The 15,830-nt window shown below is 34.7% G+C and overlaps 1 protein-coding gene across 1 annotated transcript in view; it reads right to left on the bottom strand.

Moving 5' to 3' along the window:
* The window catches only part of LOC136826989 (enolase-phosphatase E1-like), a 100,809-nt gene that overhangs the window by 15,495 nt on the left and 69,484 nt on the right, over nucleotides 1-15,830 (bottom strand). Inside the window, 9 exon segments of the mRNA XM_067084637.1 lie at nucleotides 943-975; nucleotides 977-1,119; nucleotides 1,929-2,078; nucleotides 2,255-2,355; nucleotides 2,728-2,813; nucleotides 5,780-5,881; nucleotides 9,841-9,961; nucleotides 11,766-11,872; nucleotides 13,015-13,713. Of these exon segments, the coding sequence (XP_066940738.1) occupies nucleotides 943-975; nucleotides 977-1,119; nucleotides 1,929-2,078; nucleotides 2,255-2,355; nucleotides 2,728-2,813; nucleotides 5,780-5,881; nucleotides 9,841-9,961; nucleotides 11,766-11,872; nucleotides 13,015-13,713 (1,542 nt within the window).

The raw sequence follows: 15,830 nt of genomic DNA, 5'->3' as shown, positions 1-15,830 counted from the left end.
CTAAAAATTTGTAATAAGTATGGTTAAAAAACCTTACTGTACAAAACAAGGTGTTTGTATCACCCGATTCATTCAGAATAGGAAAGCATACTTACCCAGAAGAATCCATGATCAGCCCCTAAAGTTTAAAAAACAGACAGAAGCAGATCTATATCTTTTGATGGCAAAGGACAACTTTCTGCATTGATGAAAGACAAGCAAGAAGTATATAATTATAAATGAACTGACTGGGATCAATGGCTCTTCCACAGCACCAGCCACAGAATCATTCCAGTTGGCCTGGTAGAGGCTGCTTGTTGAAGTCACGTATGTTTGAATAGAACAGAATACAGAGTTTAGGCTAAAGGCCAATCGCTGGGACCTATGAGCTCACTCAGCGCTGCAACGGAAATTGACGGTAAAAGGGTTCGAAAGGTGTAATAGGAGGAAAACCTTGTAGTTGCACTATGAATCAATTGTTAGGAGAGGATGGAAAGTAAGACGGAAGAAAGAGAATATGAATGGAGGTACATTAAAAGGAATAAAAAAGGTTGCAGCTAGGGCCCAAAGGGACGCTGCAAAGAACCTTAAGTAATGCCCACAGTGCATTGCATGAGGCACTACCCTCCCTACAGGGGAAGTCATGGTTGTGGCAGCTTCCTCCAAAATAAAATTTTGGCCTTAGAACAGAGTTGTTAACAATATTACATGTTCACAGAAAGTGAGGCCATTGATTGAAGCATACCCAAGGATCTAGAGGGTACACAGGGACTACCTTCTACTGTCTGACATATAAAGTTCAAGTGAACCTGGAAAATTATGGACATGGATGTAGGCAACTATATCTGAGGGGAGGGGGAAAAGAGACGGGGTTGTGCTGTGAAGAAACATTGTAGTTACACATATCAAGTGACAATCTCAGCCCATGAAAAATCTTTTATTAACAAAACGTATTTCTTTTACCTTATCTAGTTTTTCTTTAGCTACGACTCCATTTTTGAGCTAGCTTTTGGGAAAGTTCCTCATCTTTTTCAGCAGGATCGTCATCAGGATTATCAACATATGAGTAAATATTATAAAGGTCGTCGCTTTCACGCCTCTCTTTCAACATTCTGCCAACGTCTCTGAAAATTTCTTGAGCTATGGAAGAAAGAACATAGCCAGAGATTAACATGTCTAGACATTACTTATCATGAAACCTATCTACAACAGTAACAATTTTACAAGTTCTGAAGGGTCTTGTCGAAAAGAAAAATCACTAGAAAATATAGAATCAAAACTCCTGAAAGAAGGCAGCATAGGTAGCGTATGCTTGGACATTTGGGAATGGATATAAAGCTACCTTCAACCTTTGGTAGACAGGCAGGGAAGATATTAAAGATGTTCACAGGGAGAAGAGGTAGGATGATAAAAGGAAAGTGGCAAGGGCCAATAAAAATAAGAATTTCAAAACAGCAGATGGAGAAGAGAAAGTAGAAAAGTGGCTGAGGAAAGACAGAAAAGATGTGAAAGAGGCAAGTACATAAAAAGTAAAAAATAAAATTTAGTCATGACCTCCAACTCTTGTCACTGTCTCTTAAAATAATACTTCATATATAATTCTCGGAAACATATTTTGCCACTGATAACTCACAAACTATTTTTTCCAAAAGTGCCATGGGAGAATACTGAAAGAACAGATCTGCTCTGTAAACAACTTTTTTACCTACAAAAACTCTGCCATCATCTGTGCTTAAAGGGCTTCATAATCTAATTTATCTTCTGAGAAAATTTATAATCATCAAATGGGGAAAAGTGCAGTATTACACTGCAGCATATATTTCCTTCACAACAAGGGTGTTGTTCTTCCCAGTCACTTAAGTGAGATGAAAAAATTAAAAAAAAAGGAACAAATTAATCTCTTTATCACTATATCAAGATCATGTAAATAGTCTGCTACAAGAACTTACCTTGTACTCTAACAGTTTCTGGTCTAAGGGGTAAGCAACTATCCCTAGTTACTTTTTTTACCAAATTTAATATATCTACATAATCTGGGAATTCCTTTGTCTTATTGACCCAGGTGCTTATTCTCTTGTTAACCTCCTCGTAACGAGAACCTTAAAAACAAAGAAGAATAAAGCTTTTATTAGCATGGTACCTTAACATCCATCCAAACTACATAATTCCACAAAAATTTCAAGAGCCATTTCTAATGAAAGCCCGTAGAAACTTGAAACTTAACATAGTCTAGGTATCACTAAGTCCATTCTAGATACAAATTCTGAAAGCTCACCAGTATAACGGAATTTTTTTTCGATGGGGCGTCCTGTAGCAGAGGTGCATTCAGCAATTTTACAGTAGTAATCATGTAGTCTGCTGAACTGTCTTTTCAATCTACAAGTAACAGACATGAACATTAAAACAGATAAAAGGAAACAACCAAAAATATAGAGCACTTTGATCAAAGAATAACTGGAAAAATAAACACAGGAGTAAATGACAAACTTCAATACATTTAAAAAGTGAATCTTTTTTCCTGCACTTAATCAACTGAACATTTAATCTTTTTCAGTTCACAATTAGTAGAATGGATTTTATGTCTACCAAGTTTTTATACTTCTACCAAAAATATAAGACAAGATTCTAGAACTTGTGAAACTAAATAACCTACAAAAAACTAATAATGCTACTTTATAATAACACCTAGCAAATAACTTTACATAAGTGGTAGAGAATTCAAACAATAATTAGTTACATATGGATTACCTGTCTTCTATGAGATATGAAGAATTATCCTCGTCATCAAGATCTATTTCTTGTTCCTCCAATTCTCTGATTTTCCTTGATATTTCCTGGAAAAATTTGTCTCTTTATAGCTATGTAAATTCCATAAAAAACTTAGCAAAACTTTATACAACAAATACAAAACAATATTTGTTGGCAAAAAGCTACAGCTGGACAATGGATTTTCCAATTTTCATGGCCAAATATTACATTAGTTACAAACAATGGCTAAATATCAGTCAAATTTAGCAAGTTACAAGCAGAAAGAGGAAGCCCCAAACACAAATACATATATATGGCTGTATTTAGTACCCAAAGGGATACTTAATTATTGTCTCTAGGTTTTATTGGTAAATTTAAATTAGCTTTGATATTAAAGAATTTCATTACTTTAACGAAATTAATTTTAATAATTGTAATTTTTTTATTTTTATAGTGTACTGTATTTCTACATCAAATTGTTTATTATATACAGTTATTATATAAGGATACACTTCATCTAATAAGGACATCGTGTGGTAACACAGCATACAGGCAACCCCCCTTATTCGAGGGGGTTAGGGACCACAACCACCCATGAATACAGAAAATTCACGATATCTTGTTACAGTGACCCCCTCTAAAAACGCTTATACGTAACTGCCTATTTTAATAGTTCAAACACCAAGTACCCTATATACCTTAAACTAAAATGCTTATAACTGCCTGTTTTAATAGTTCACTCCTTATTTTAATAGCTCAAACACCAAAAATACCTTAACTATCATCTCAAAACACTTTAATATCATTTCAAAGTCGTCTTACAACATAACCCCTAAAAATATATGCCTTACAGCTACAGGTGAAAACTAACGTTACCCCTGAGAGAGAGAGAGAGAGAGAGAGAGAGAGAGAGAGAGAGAGAGAGAGAGAGAGAGAGAGAGAGAGAGAGAGAGAGAGAACAAAAATACATATGCAGATTAAAAATATTCAATACATTAGTGACAGTACGGACACAAAGGAAAATAAAGATTAATTCACAAAACTAGGTTATAAAAATATACAGTATCACTATACAGTACATTAAGCTAAAACCGAATATACTCGTACAGTATCACTGTACATTAAACTAAAATCAGTCATAAAATAGGTAAAAAATGCGGCGAAGTTTCTTTGGCGCAATCATGTTTTCTGTACAAGCCAGTCCCCACTTACCGGCAGCATCAGTTAACAGCGTTTCGGTGCCTGACTAGTGACGCTGTCAACCAAATTTTCGGCGCTGCTCTCCAGTTAATGGTACCGATCTCTAGTTAACAGCACCATTAAGTGGGGATTTCGGTGTCAATCTCCCATCAATGGCACCATTAAGCGGGGTTTTCGGCTCTATTATTGCCGATTTTCGGTTTGCGGCACTTGGCTGGGGACGGAACACCTGGCATTAACCAGGGACTGCCTGTATAGCTGCTATAGTGGTCTCGGTATAATGCTGTATGATGTGCAGCCCCTTAAACTTTAACCACAGCCTGGTGGTGGCCTATCCTATATCGTTACCAGAAGCACGAATACGGCTAAATTTAATCTTAAATAAAAAGTACTGAGGCTAGAGGGCTGCAATTTGGTATGTTTGATGATTGGAGGGTGGATGATCAACATACCAATTTGAAGCCCTCGAGACTCAGTAGTTTTTAAGATCTGAGGGAGGACAGAAAAAGTGTGAACAGAATAAAATGCGGACAGAAAAAGTGCAGACAGACAGACAAACCCGGCATAAAAGTTTTCCTTTACAGAAAGCTGAAAGAGGAAAAACTCCCTCACAAAGCATCGGAGCTACAAGCCAATCAGCAACTAGCAAAGCTGGTACCCTGCTGTGTGATTGGCTAATTCCAACCCTGCCAGCAATTAGCATGTCACAAATAAAAAAAAATTGTAACACGTGCATATGTATGCAAACACTCACTCAATGGTGGCTTCGTGAACTTCCAGGAGTTTTAGTTTCATATTTTTATGTTAATGATGTAGTAATTCATATTTTATTAAAGGATCTATACAGTACAGAGAGAGAGAGAGAGAGAGAGAGAGAGAGAGAGAGAGAGAGAGAGAGAGAGAGAGAGAGAGAGAGAGAGAGAGAGAGAGAGAGAGAGACATTCATTCTTACATTAAATATCAAGGGGAAGTTATTCATGATTTATGACTGGGAAAGAGAGAGAGAGAGAGAGAGAGAGAGAGAGAGAGAGAGAGAGAGATGGTTATTCTTCAGTTAAATATTAAAAGATGGAAATTATTCATGGTTTATGAGAGAGAGAGAGAGAGAGAGAGAGAGAGAGAGAGAGAGAGAGAGAGAGAGAGAGAGAGAGAGAGAGAGAGAGAGAGAGAGAGACTGTCTTCCCAGGTGCTAACCTTGGTCAACATGCCAAGATGACTGACAGTTAGGGCTGGATCCTCCCCCTAAGTGGGAAACTTTTAACAGTAAAAGATTGGGAAAAGCAAGAATTGTGCTAAAATCTTACCTAATTTACTATATTTCCCTTAATGAACTGATTTTGTGGTGTTTACTTAATATTTGGAAATTAGTAAATAATATTTTTATCATAAAAAATGTATTTAGTCACAAAAATAAAATGAAAATACAGTAATTAGTGGATATTGCTCTACAAAAAAATCTGTGAATTAGTGAATTTTCGGCGATATATTTGGAAATATATTCCACTGAAAAAACCACGAAAGCTGAACTGCAATCTAGCGGGGGTCGACTGTACAGGCTATTGAAATTAAAAGATTGAATTACTAGGCCCTATATGATTATGGTTCCATGACTGAATCGATTCTATTTGCTATTACTTTTAAGTATTTAAATATTATAGGTTTACAATCTCTTATGCGGGATATAATTCAGCATACTAAGCAAACCTGAGAAGCTTCAACTTTTAGTACAAAACATCAAACTTACAGTATTTAAATTAAAAGAAAATATATTTTTTTCACCTAACCAAACACATGAGCATGCTATACTGTAGCTGAATACCAATAAAAACAAAAAAACCAAATTCATATTTACCATCATTTTCTTTTCCACTTTTCTTAACTTCTTACTTCTCTTTATATCTTCTTCAGTTTCCTCTGATAAGGTGCTTGTAGATGGTTCATCTTGATTATTCTGCTGATAAAAAGAAAGAGTAAAAATATATATACTGTACTGGAATTGCATAACATACTATGGACACCAATCATGTATTTACCACAATCAAACTGTTCATTCTTACCAAAATTATCTTTTACTCCCCTTGATAACTTTAATGAGATAATACAATATCTATCTACAATTACTCTATTCTTCCAAAAGATTTCTAGTAAAGGCTTCAATAATCCATAAATTTCTTATCAGTTTAAGCGATACATATATATCTTTAAACAGGCGACCTAACATTATTGTATAAAGATTTTTAATTTCAAATAATATTTCTGTTTCTGTTTTAATACTATAACCTCATCTATTGGTCATTCCAGGAGCAAATCTGTTACAATTGCAAGGAAATATAATCTAATTCTTTCATTCAACTTACAATAATATTCAGTAAGGTCCTTGTTGCTGCTTGTTTGCAAAAATGTTCCCCTAATATGATACTTAGTTTTTGAGGTCAAGAATCTTCTTCCCATTTTTTAATACAGCATGTCTTGGTGATTTTACAAATGCCCCATTTACATTCCAGAATTTCTTCCATAATTTTTGTACATGAGTATTGCATAGATGTCTGATACGCAGTCTCCACGATATTATTCTTCCTCGCATAATTCATTTTCTAAACTTGCCATATGTTGTATATTGGTTTTAGTGTAACAGTCTCAATTGCTGTAATCATTTCAGTAAGTTTCCTTCTTGTAAAGGCTATGCTCTATCAGTTTTGTTGACAGTTTTGTTCAGACTATCCAATCTTCTTCTGACTGAATTTTTTCAGTTCTGACAGAATATCAAAACACCAAGGTATTTTATGTCTGTCAGGATGTGATTTTTAATGAGATACGGCTCGCTCTACACCAGTTTTGATAAATTTTATAATACAATTATTAGTTTCATTGTAATCTCTTAGGTATTCAAGTGGAGGTATTAATACTGAGCATAATTAGTATATTTCTTAGTCAGTTTTATGAATACAGTATTGCAATTAAGAATATGTTTAATAGGATTATTTTATGAAAGTTAAATTAAAATTGGAAAAAAATCACTATCATTATAATCATTATTCCAAAGATGAACCCTATTCATATGGAACAAGCCCACAGGGACCACTGACCTGAAATTCAAGCTTCCATAGAATACGGTGTACATATGAAATACATACAAGGTAATGGGAGATACAGAAAGAGATCAGTTATTAGAAAAATAAATAAATTAACAAATTAATAAATAAATAAATTATTAAAATACAAGGAGAACTGTATTAGGGTTGTAAAACATTGCATGTTTGCTTGATCTTTTGAAGTTCCAATTCCACCTTACATCTTTAGGGAGGCTGTTCCACAATCTAACGGAGTGGGGAATAAAGGACCTCTGGAACTGATAAGTTTGAAAGCGAGGAACATTTACTGCATATTGGTGCTGCTGTTCAGCGAATGTGGTTGCTCTTGGCAGGAAAAGGGATCGGAGAGCAATTGTGAATGTGAAAGATCTCTGTTAAAATACAACTTATGAAAAATTGACAAACAGGAGACTATTTGTTGATGGTTAGGGCAAAAAAGTAATTCTGACTCACCATAGATTTGGTCATTCTTACCTGACCCACAATTTTTTCAATAGCCAACATGACCCTACCCCTATTTGTATAGCATGCCGGGTAACATTTTTTTGTGTGAATGTCCAAATTATAATAGATGAATATCGAGTTTTGGAAACAAGTAAATTATAGAAATGTTATCAGTCTTCCTAATTTTCAACTGATGCAATTATAAAATATTTACAGAGCTATAATATTACAAATATAATATAACTTTTATTCCTTTGTGAACTAAATAAATTAGCTCAGTGGTCTGGTTAAAATACTTAATAAAAGTAATAATAATGAAGATGGCTCCACTGGCAAGCCACAATAAAGACATGGCTGTAATGTGGTGGGTAAGATATGTTACTAAGATGGCCAGACTTAATTCAATTACTTGAATTTCCAGAAACCAGCATATGTTAATGATTATCATTCTTAATCCTCTGTATGTACAGCTGGTTCTGAGACAAAAAAAATGACTGTACCCTTTTAGTGATCAACTAGACTTGACAATGCATAAATAACCTAAAATCTAATCAGTAATAAAAATTTAAATTGTAATAATAATCTACAGTAGATTTTTATTATTGTTTGGATTTTAGGTTATTTATGCAATGTCAAATCTTGTTGATCACTTAAAGGTAGTCATTTTCTGTCTCAGACCCAGCTGTACATGAATAACCTAAAATCCAATCAGTAATCAAAATTTTGATTATTATTATCAAAATAATAATCTAAATTTTCATTACTGACTGGATTTTAGGCTATTTATACATTGTCAAATCTTGTTGATCATCATCAGGGTACAACCAACCTGTAACAAAAATTTACAAAAAAGGCATATTTTTGTATAACAATCCTCTCGCAAGTTTGACTCAATCTGGTGTTAATGCCCATGAATTAGGTTAAACAATGTTATTCAAACAATTGACATTACTGCACTCACCTCATCTTTGTCAGCCTGCAGTGATTGCAAGACATGAATCAAATACAAAAGGTATTTTTAAGCATCAAATTTTGCACAGAGCTGGTATAAACATTCCAACTCTGAAAGCTCATACACAGACATAAGTATTAAAAAAAACATGAAAATAAAACCAGAACTATAGTACATACATATAAAATTAAGTAACACATTAGTCCCTTTAATCCAAATGCCTCAGAACACCAAGTCAGGAAAACCCAAATTGATAACTTAGCTTCAGAGACAGAACACAAAGGATAAACACTTTGTAACATAAAAGCAATCTTCACAACTTTTCAATTTGCAAGTTTCTTCTAACTCAATACATACAAATATGAAGGGAAAACTGGTATGTAGTGTGAAAAAAATATGACTAATAAGCCAAGCACTTATTTCGACTATTAACCCTTTGAAAATCTGAAGATGTACTAAATAATGACTAACATCATCCACAAAAGAGAAAATATTAATCTTGTTTGTTAGAAGGATGTCTGCAGTGTATGGAGATGGTTTAACTGCATCTCCAAAAAAGTAGGGGCACTTGGTTGAGAATTATCACCAAACCACTTATAGACAGGAAATTTCATGTTCTTTTTTCTCATATTCACTTATTAAATTGTGACTCTTGACTAAATTTAACTATTCATTCTAAGAAATATTTTTAGTGTTTGATTTACATACATATCACAAAGATATGCAATTATTCAGTACTGAGACCAAAACCAATATCCCATCATAAAAGATAAATGTGCTGCAAGCAAACAAAGAATATTACTGCTAAGTTCCAAAGCAATAAGACAGAAATGAGTGCATTTTAAGGATCAAATTATAAAATACTTTATTATATTAGTCTTATTTGCTGCAAGATAAATGCTTGAAAATTTTCAATAGCTACTCACTGGATGACACTTGACTGTAATGTGGTATATATGAGAAACTACGGTTTCCAGGAATGTCATTTTGAAGATTACGCGAATAAAAACATTTTTGTCATGCTTTACCGGGATAAAGTCTAGACTAGGGAAGTTAAGACACAACCTCACACTGTGCGCCATTGGGGTACCTAATGTATCTTCATTTCCTCTCAAATGTCTAGGAAAACCTCAGAAATGAGCAGGACGCCCATTCAATCATCAACCCCTTACCTTCATATGCATTGTAGGATTGGCAAAATAAATATCCAGGGAACAGAACAACTATAACCCTAGAGCAGCTGAATAACATCTGTTTTTCTGTAATCCAAGTCTGGCTAAAATCATCCAGCATCATCAATATGAAAAATTCTACAAATTCCAATGGAAGTTGGTTTACATAAGTAGTATTTAACTAAAATAAGACACTAGCACCAAAAAATTATCTGTGCTTCGTAATCAACGGTTTTGTAACACAAAAGCCTACCTTAATTTTGTACGGATGGTCCTTGTAGTGCTTAAGATAATCCAGTAAATCTTTTACAACAACATAAATGTTGTCAATAGACAACCTGCGAGTGGAAGCTTCGACTAGGTTTATGAATTTCCTGAAAATAACAAAGACAAATGAAATGAGACGGTAAAGTAATTATGCTAATTTTACTTTATATCAATCCTTGTTTTAGAAAGACATTGTGGATAATACTGAACTCTTATGAAATGTGAATGAAAAAGTCTGAAGCTCTTGAGATGAACCTTCTGCAGAGTATGCGCAGTGTAGGAAGTGAGAGGAATGAGGAAATGTATTGAAGTTAGCAAAAGTGAAAGGATTACTTAAATGTATTTTGAGATGGTTCAGTCATGTGGAAAGAATGGATGATGGTAAGCATCTGTTATAAAAATATTACATAAATAAAATATATAAGTATATGACTAATACAATTAAGATTTAATTTCAAAAAATTTTACTGTATACACTGGTAACTTCCACTACCACATCCAGTTCTTCTTTGGAGGGGTGGCTAGAGCTCTCGGCTAGCACGCTGTTGGCCCAGCATTCGAGTCTCCGTCCGGCCAATGAAGAATTAGAGGAATTTATTTCTGGTGATACAAATTCATTTCTCGTCATAATGTGGTTCGGATTCTGCAATAAGCTGTAGGTCCTGTTGCTAGGTAACCAATTGGTTCTTAGCCACGCAAAATAAGTCTAATCCTTCGGGCCAGCCCTAGGAGAGCTGTTAATCAGCTCAGTGGTCTGGTTAAACTAATATATACTTAACTACCACATCCACTACTATACTGATGGTTGTGTACAATTAAAAATGTATTCTAAACTATGATGTCTCAGAAGTACCACAGCATTTCTGTTACCCTACAAGACAGACTGGATTGTGACTGTGAGTAAGCAAAAGAGAGCTGCAGCTCAAATGAAATGGAGAGACAGTAGCTAGAAATCTGGTTAACAGAACTGCCCCATTAGTTAGGAGAGCAAAGGCTTACAATGGGTACACAGGGAAGTACAAGCATAAAGCAGCAATTATAAGTCTTTGCTTACAATTGGTGCAATAGGCATATACTTCCCTGTGCACCAATCCCAACTCTTGGGAGAGCAAAGACTAACAGTTGGTGTACAGGAAATTACAAACCTAATGCCCCAGTTGTAAGTCTTTTCTCTCCCATTAGTTGGGATTGGTGCACACATAAGTACAAGCCTACTGCACCAATTGTGAGTCTGCTCTCCCATTAGTTGGGATTGGTGAGCGCTGAAGTACAAGCCTCATGCACCAAGAAGTACAAGACTCGTGCACCAACTGGAAGTCTGTGCTCTCCCAACTAATGGGGCATTGCTCTCCCAACTAATAGGGCAAAAAACAATGTCCATCAACAAAGAAACAGAGTTTTTGAAATTGTGACTACATAATTTTAAGATTCATGGTAAAAGTTAGGTGGGAAGATCATAATACAAATGAGAAAGTGGTGGAGAGAAGTGGTGTCGGGACGCTGGAATAGACAGAATTCTCAAAGATGGCTGGTTTGGAAAAGTGATGACAAGGAATGAGGAAAATTTGGTAAAAAAAAAAAAAAAAAAAAAAAAAAAAAAAAAATATATATATATATATATATATAGATATGAAAGTAACAAGAGGACGAAAGAATTCATGGAAAAATGGGATAGCTGATGAGACAAGAGCTGATGCAGAAAGAGCACAGGATTAAGAAGTCGGCAGAACCAACTTCTTGTATAACCCCATAGGGGAAAAGCTGATGTATACATGTTTATGATGATCATCCTGCAAAGAATAAGGAGTCAAGTCTCCCTTTTCATGTAGGTATCACTGCAAGTAATGTCAAGCCCAATTGCAAGCAACACATGCTAACAATTAATAATAATATCATTTAAAAATACTATACCTTGAATGTGTATAAGTGGAGTGAGCTAAATAGTAATATTTCCATAATTTGTCTCTAATTTTCTTGTCTTCTTTACTAGACTTTAGTTCTTCCCATCGGCTCATAAACTGTAAAGGAAAACAATACTTCTTATCAATCTTCATTCTATCATTCATAAAATTAAGAACACACAACATGGATATATACTAAGACCTAAAACATCTAATCCAAGCATCTAACAATACTATACCTCTAAAAAGTGTCAATAAAACGGGTCTATTACAACTTTCCTGGTGGTTCAGTAGTCTGCTTAACAAATAAATTCAAACAATTACTGTTATTTCATGAGGCTGGTTTTGTATTTCATTTGTTTTATTTTCTAATTTTTTATTGTTGTTCCTTTAGGGTTTTTATAAGCTACAAAATATTATAACCTTCATATCAAAAAGTCCCTGGAGGTAAAATTGCAATATACAAAAAGAGATGGACGCATTCTTTAAAGCTAGTGTGCCTCTGTTGACCTAATCAGTGAAGTATGTATCATACCTCATTGTTAGTCAACTATTGTAGGTCACAGCTCAGGTGGATTGACTGATTTATAAAATTTAGGCTATCAAGCAAAGTATTGGGGCACATACTGCCATTCAGCACTAAAGACAGAAAAAGAGGAGTTGGACAGCAAGACTGAAGAAAGGTAGCAGGATTGGGGGTAGATTAAAAGGCTAAAAAGTGAGTACACCTACGGGCTGAAGGGATACTGCAAACATCATTTAACAATGCCTACAGTGCACCACTTGAGATGCACTAACATAACTACCCCCGCTGCAACACAGAACTGAATATAGGATTTAGGCCAAAGGCTAAGCACTGGGACCTATGAGGTCATTCAAAGCTGAGATGGAAATACACAGTAAAAAGGTTTGACAGGTACAAGAGAATAAACCTCGTAGTTGCACTATGAACCAATTTTTAGGAGAGGGTGGAAAGGAAGATGGAAGAAAGAAAATATGAGAGAGAGAGAGAGAGAGAGAGAGAGAGAGAGAGAGAGAGAGAGAGAGAGAGAGAGAGAGAGAGAGAGAGAGAGAGAGAGAGAGAGAGAGAGAGAGAGAGAGAGACACATGAGTATTCATTGTTCCATCAATATGCACACCATCAAACAGGAGGGCCTAAATGAGGTCCTTATCCAGGGCAACAAGGTGATCCTCACCCCACTGGAGTGAAACCACTCCAAAGACATTCATATGATGGTAATAGGATCATGTGTACTTACACTTTCAACACAGGCTATACTAGTTTCGCTGTTTTCTTCGTCAACTGGGTTTCCTCCTGTATGAACCTCTTTTATGCTTTTTCCTTCAATATTCTTTCCTTCTTCAATGCCATTCTTTTCATCTTCAATTTTACCCTTTTCTCCTATTTTCCTCACTTCCTCCTCTTTTTTCTTCTCTAGCTTTTTCTTTTCTTCCTCTATCTTTCTCTTTTCTTCTTCAATCTGCTTTTTCTCTTCCTCAAGTTTCTTCCTATCTTCTTCAATTTTTTTCTTTTCATTATAGTCACTATCAGTTTCATTAATTTCTTTTATAACTTCCACATTTTCTTCTAATTTTACGGATGGCTGTTCTCTGTCTTCTTCAGAGTTAACACCTTGAAACACACATTTAACGTCACTCTCCACTTTCTTATCCCCTACATTTTCCAATTTAATTTTTTTGCTGGGAATGACTTCAGTGTTCCCTTTCATCTTACTTTTATCCAAAAATCTACTGATAGAAGTTTGTGAAGTGTTGCGAATTATCTTACGTATTTCCGATCTTGAAGACGAGGGCACCTTATGAACAGTTTCTAGGGATTTGGGCTTGGGACTCACTTGTGACACCTCCACAATTTCTATGTCACTACTTTCTTCTGCCTTTTCTTCGGTCTTGTCAGCACCAGCGTGTACAGTTCCGTTCACTTTTACCGGTGAAGCCTAGAAGAGAAAAACAGAAAAATTATTTACTGTAATAAAAAACATCTCTAGTAACTACAGCGGACAATGTTAGAACAGCAGCCAGTAAATATGGTGTCATATTTGCTCAATGTACAGTACAGCACGTGGTATAAAATTTGATCAATGTACAGTATGCAGAGTTGCTAGGAGTCCAATATGAGGTAATTACATGAAAACAATATTACCATATAGTATTCAAAAATTGTTAATGTTATGAAAAAACAAACATCAGGTACAGCCCTTAAAAGCCAGGTGGCATAAACATTTTGCCACATTTTATTTTGTGTTCTACAAATGGATGCTTAGATGATGCGCCTCTCAGATTTAAGTCACACTTAAAACATTATCAGTCATTTGGACAGCATTCCCAAAAACAATGAGGTTACCAGTAAAGTTGGCTACGGGATTTTTTTTTTCTCAGTGAATACATACTGTACAAATTTGTTTCTTTGGTCTTTGCATTCCACTTTTCATCTTGGTTACCTCCAATGAGGCTGGTCAATTTCTTTGCCGTATCCAGCTCAAATCTTCATCATCCATAGTTTCCTCATGTCAAGAATCCAACCTCATACTGTTATCCCTAATGTGGAAACATCCATAAGTGACAAACTAAAGAGGCATCAATTTGCCAAGCAAGAGCCCCTACAACAAACTATTCACAAGCTAAAGACAGAAATAGAACAATGCAACGTACATACATTAAAATAACACATAAAATTAATACAAAATACATCTGTATATAGCAGATGTAAAATCAATGTACTACGAACCATATGGTAAAAGAACAGATTTATCAAAAAGCTACGCCTTTTGCATTAAGAGTGAGCAAATGTATGCAACAATAGTTGCATCATCTGCATTCCATGGCTAATAATCAAGTCAAAAGCAGATACTAAAAAAAAACCACAACAGGTTTAGTTACTAAATACACAATCAGGACAAATATGCTCTTGGTTATGAAAAATACTGAACAACAAACAAATTACAGTATATTCAACATTTATGTTTGTCTACATACACGTGCCTTTTGATTCATCAAGTCTGCTTTGGATGCAAGTGGTTAAATTCTCTGAAAATAGCAACTTAAATACATATTTGTCTCCTACATGCAGATTGAATTTCTTCTCAGAACAATCAACATGTTTTTGGGCCTTCTAAAAAATCACCTGGCTGGGAGGTATGGCTACCATGTAATCAACCCACCACAGAAAGATTAATAACACTGAGAAATTCTCTTTTTCTTCATAAAGAAAAGTTGCGTGAATACAGAATGTCATAATCTGGTTCTAGAAAAAAAAACAAATTAAAACCTTTTTATTTTATTTACAACTCTCAACACTGAGCCATCAACCATATGTAAGAAACTGTAACACTAAAAAAAGTTTTTTTACTTTTAAATACAAGAACAATTTTCAAACTCATTTTCCTTTGGTAAAGCTGCGGGTCAATAAATTACTTACTTTCGCTGTTTTACTCTTCTCCTGCTTGGTATTCTTCTCTTAATACTGTTCTTCTTCTAGCATTATTCTTTTCCTGTTTGATAACTGCTTTACTTTATTTTCCATACATTCCATATGTGGAAAATATGTATATAATATTAATGTCTAAATACAAACATACTTTATGTGGGTCCCTATTAGTGCTACGAGACTTAAGGAAACCACCAAAGCTTACATTAATTAGAAACTTTATTAGTCAATGAATACTAAATCTAAAAGTGGTTGATGGTTAAAAATTTCTTAGAAAAATACACATAATGGCTAGCTGTACTGTATTGGAGCTAAATTTACAACTACAAGGCTTCCAGCTTTTTTTCCTCTGGGTTTTCTTATAAGATTTTATATAACCATTCCTAATGAATAACTCTGACATGCCTACAGTTCGTTTACTACTGTAACAGTGATCCTTTTTATATTTATAGACTACAGTATAGCTATGTCTGATTTGAAATATTTATTAACAAGGTCACAGTACACCATCAAAAGCAGCTACACACTGATCAATGTACACCATGGGGTCAATTTGTTGAGCTTTGGGCAGAAAATCCCCTACAACTACAAAAATAAATAACTTGAAAAACAATTGTGTTAAATCTG

Source organism: Macrobrachium rosenbergii, chromosome 41 (genome assembly GCF_040412425.1).
Source record: "Macrobrachium rosenbergii isolate ZJJX-2024 chromosome 41, ASM4041242v1, whole genome shotgun sequence".
Lineage (NCBI taxonomy): Eukaryota > Metazoa > Arthropoda > Malacostraca > Decapoda > Palaemonidae > Macrobrachium > Macrobrachium rosenbergii.
The sequence above is the reverse complement of the archived record's forward strand: the minus strand, read 5'-3'. Positions and strand labels throughout refer to the sequence as shown.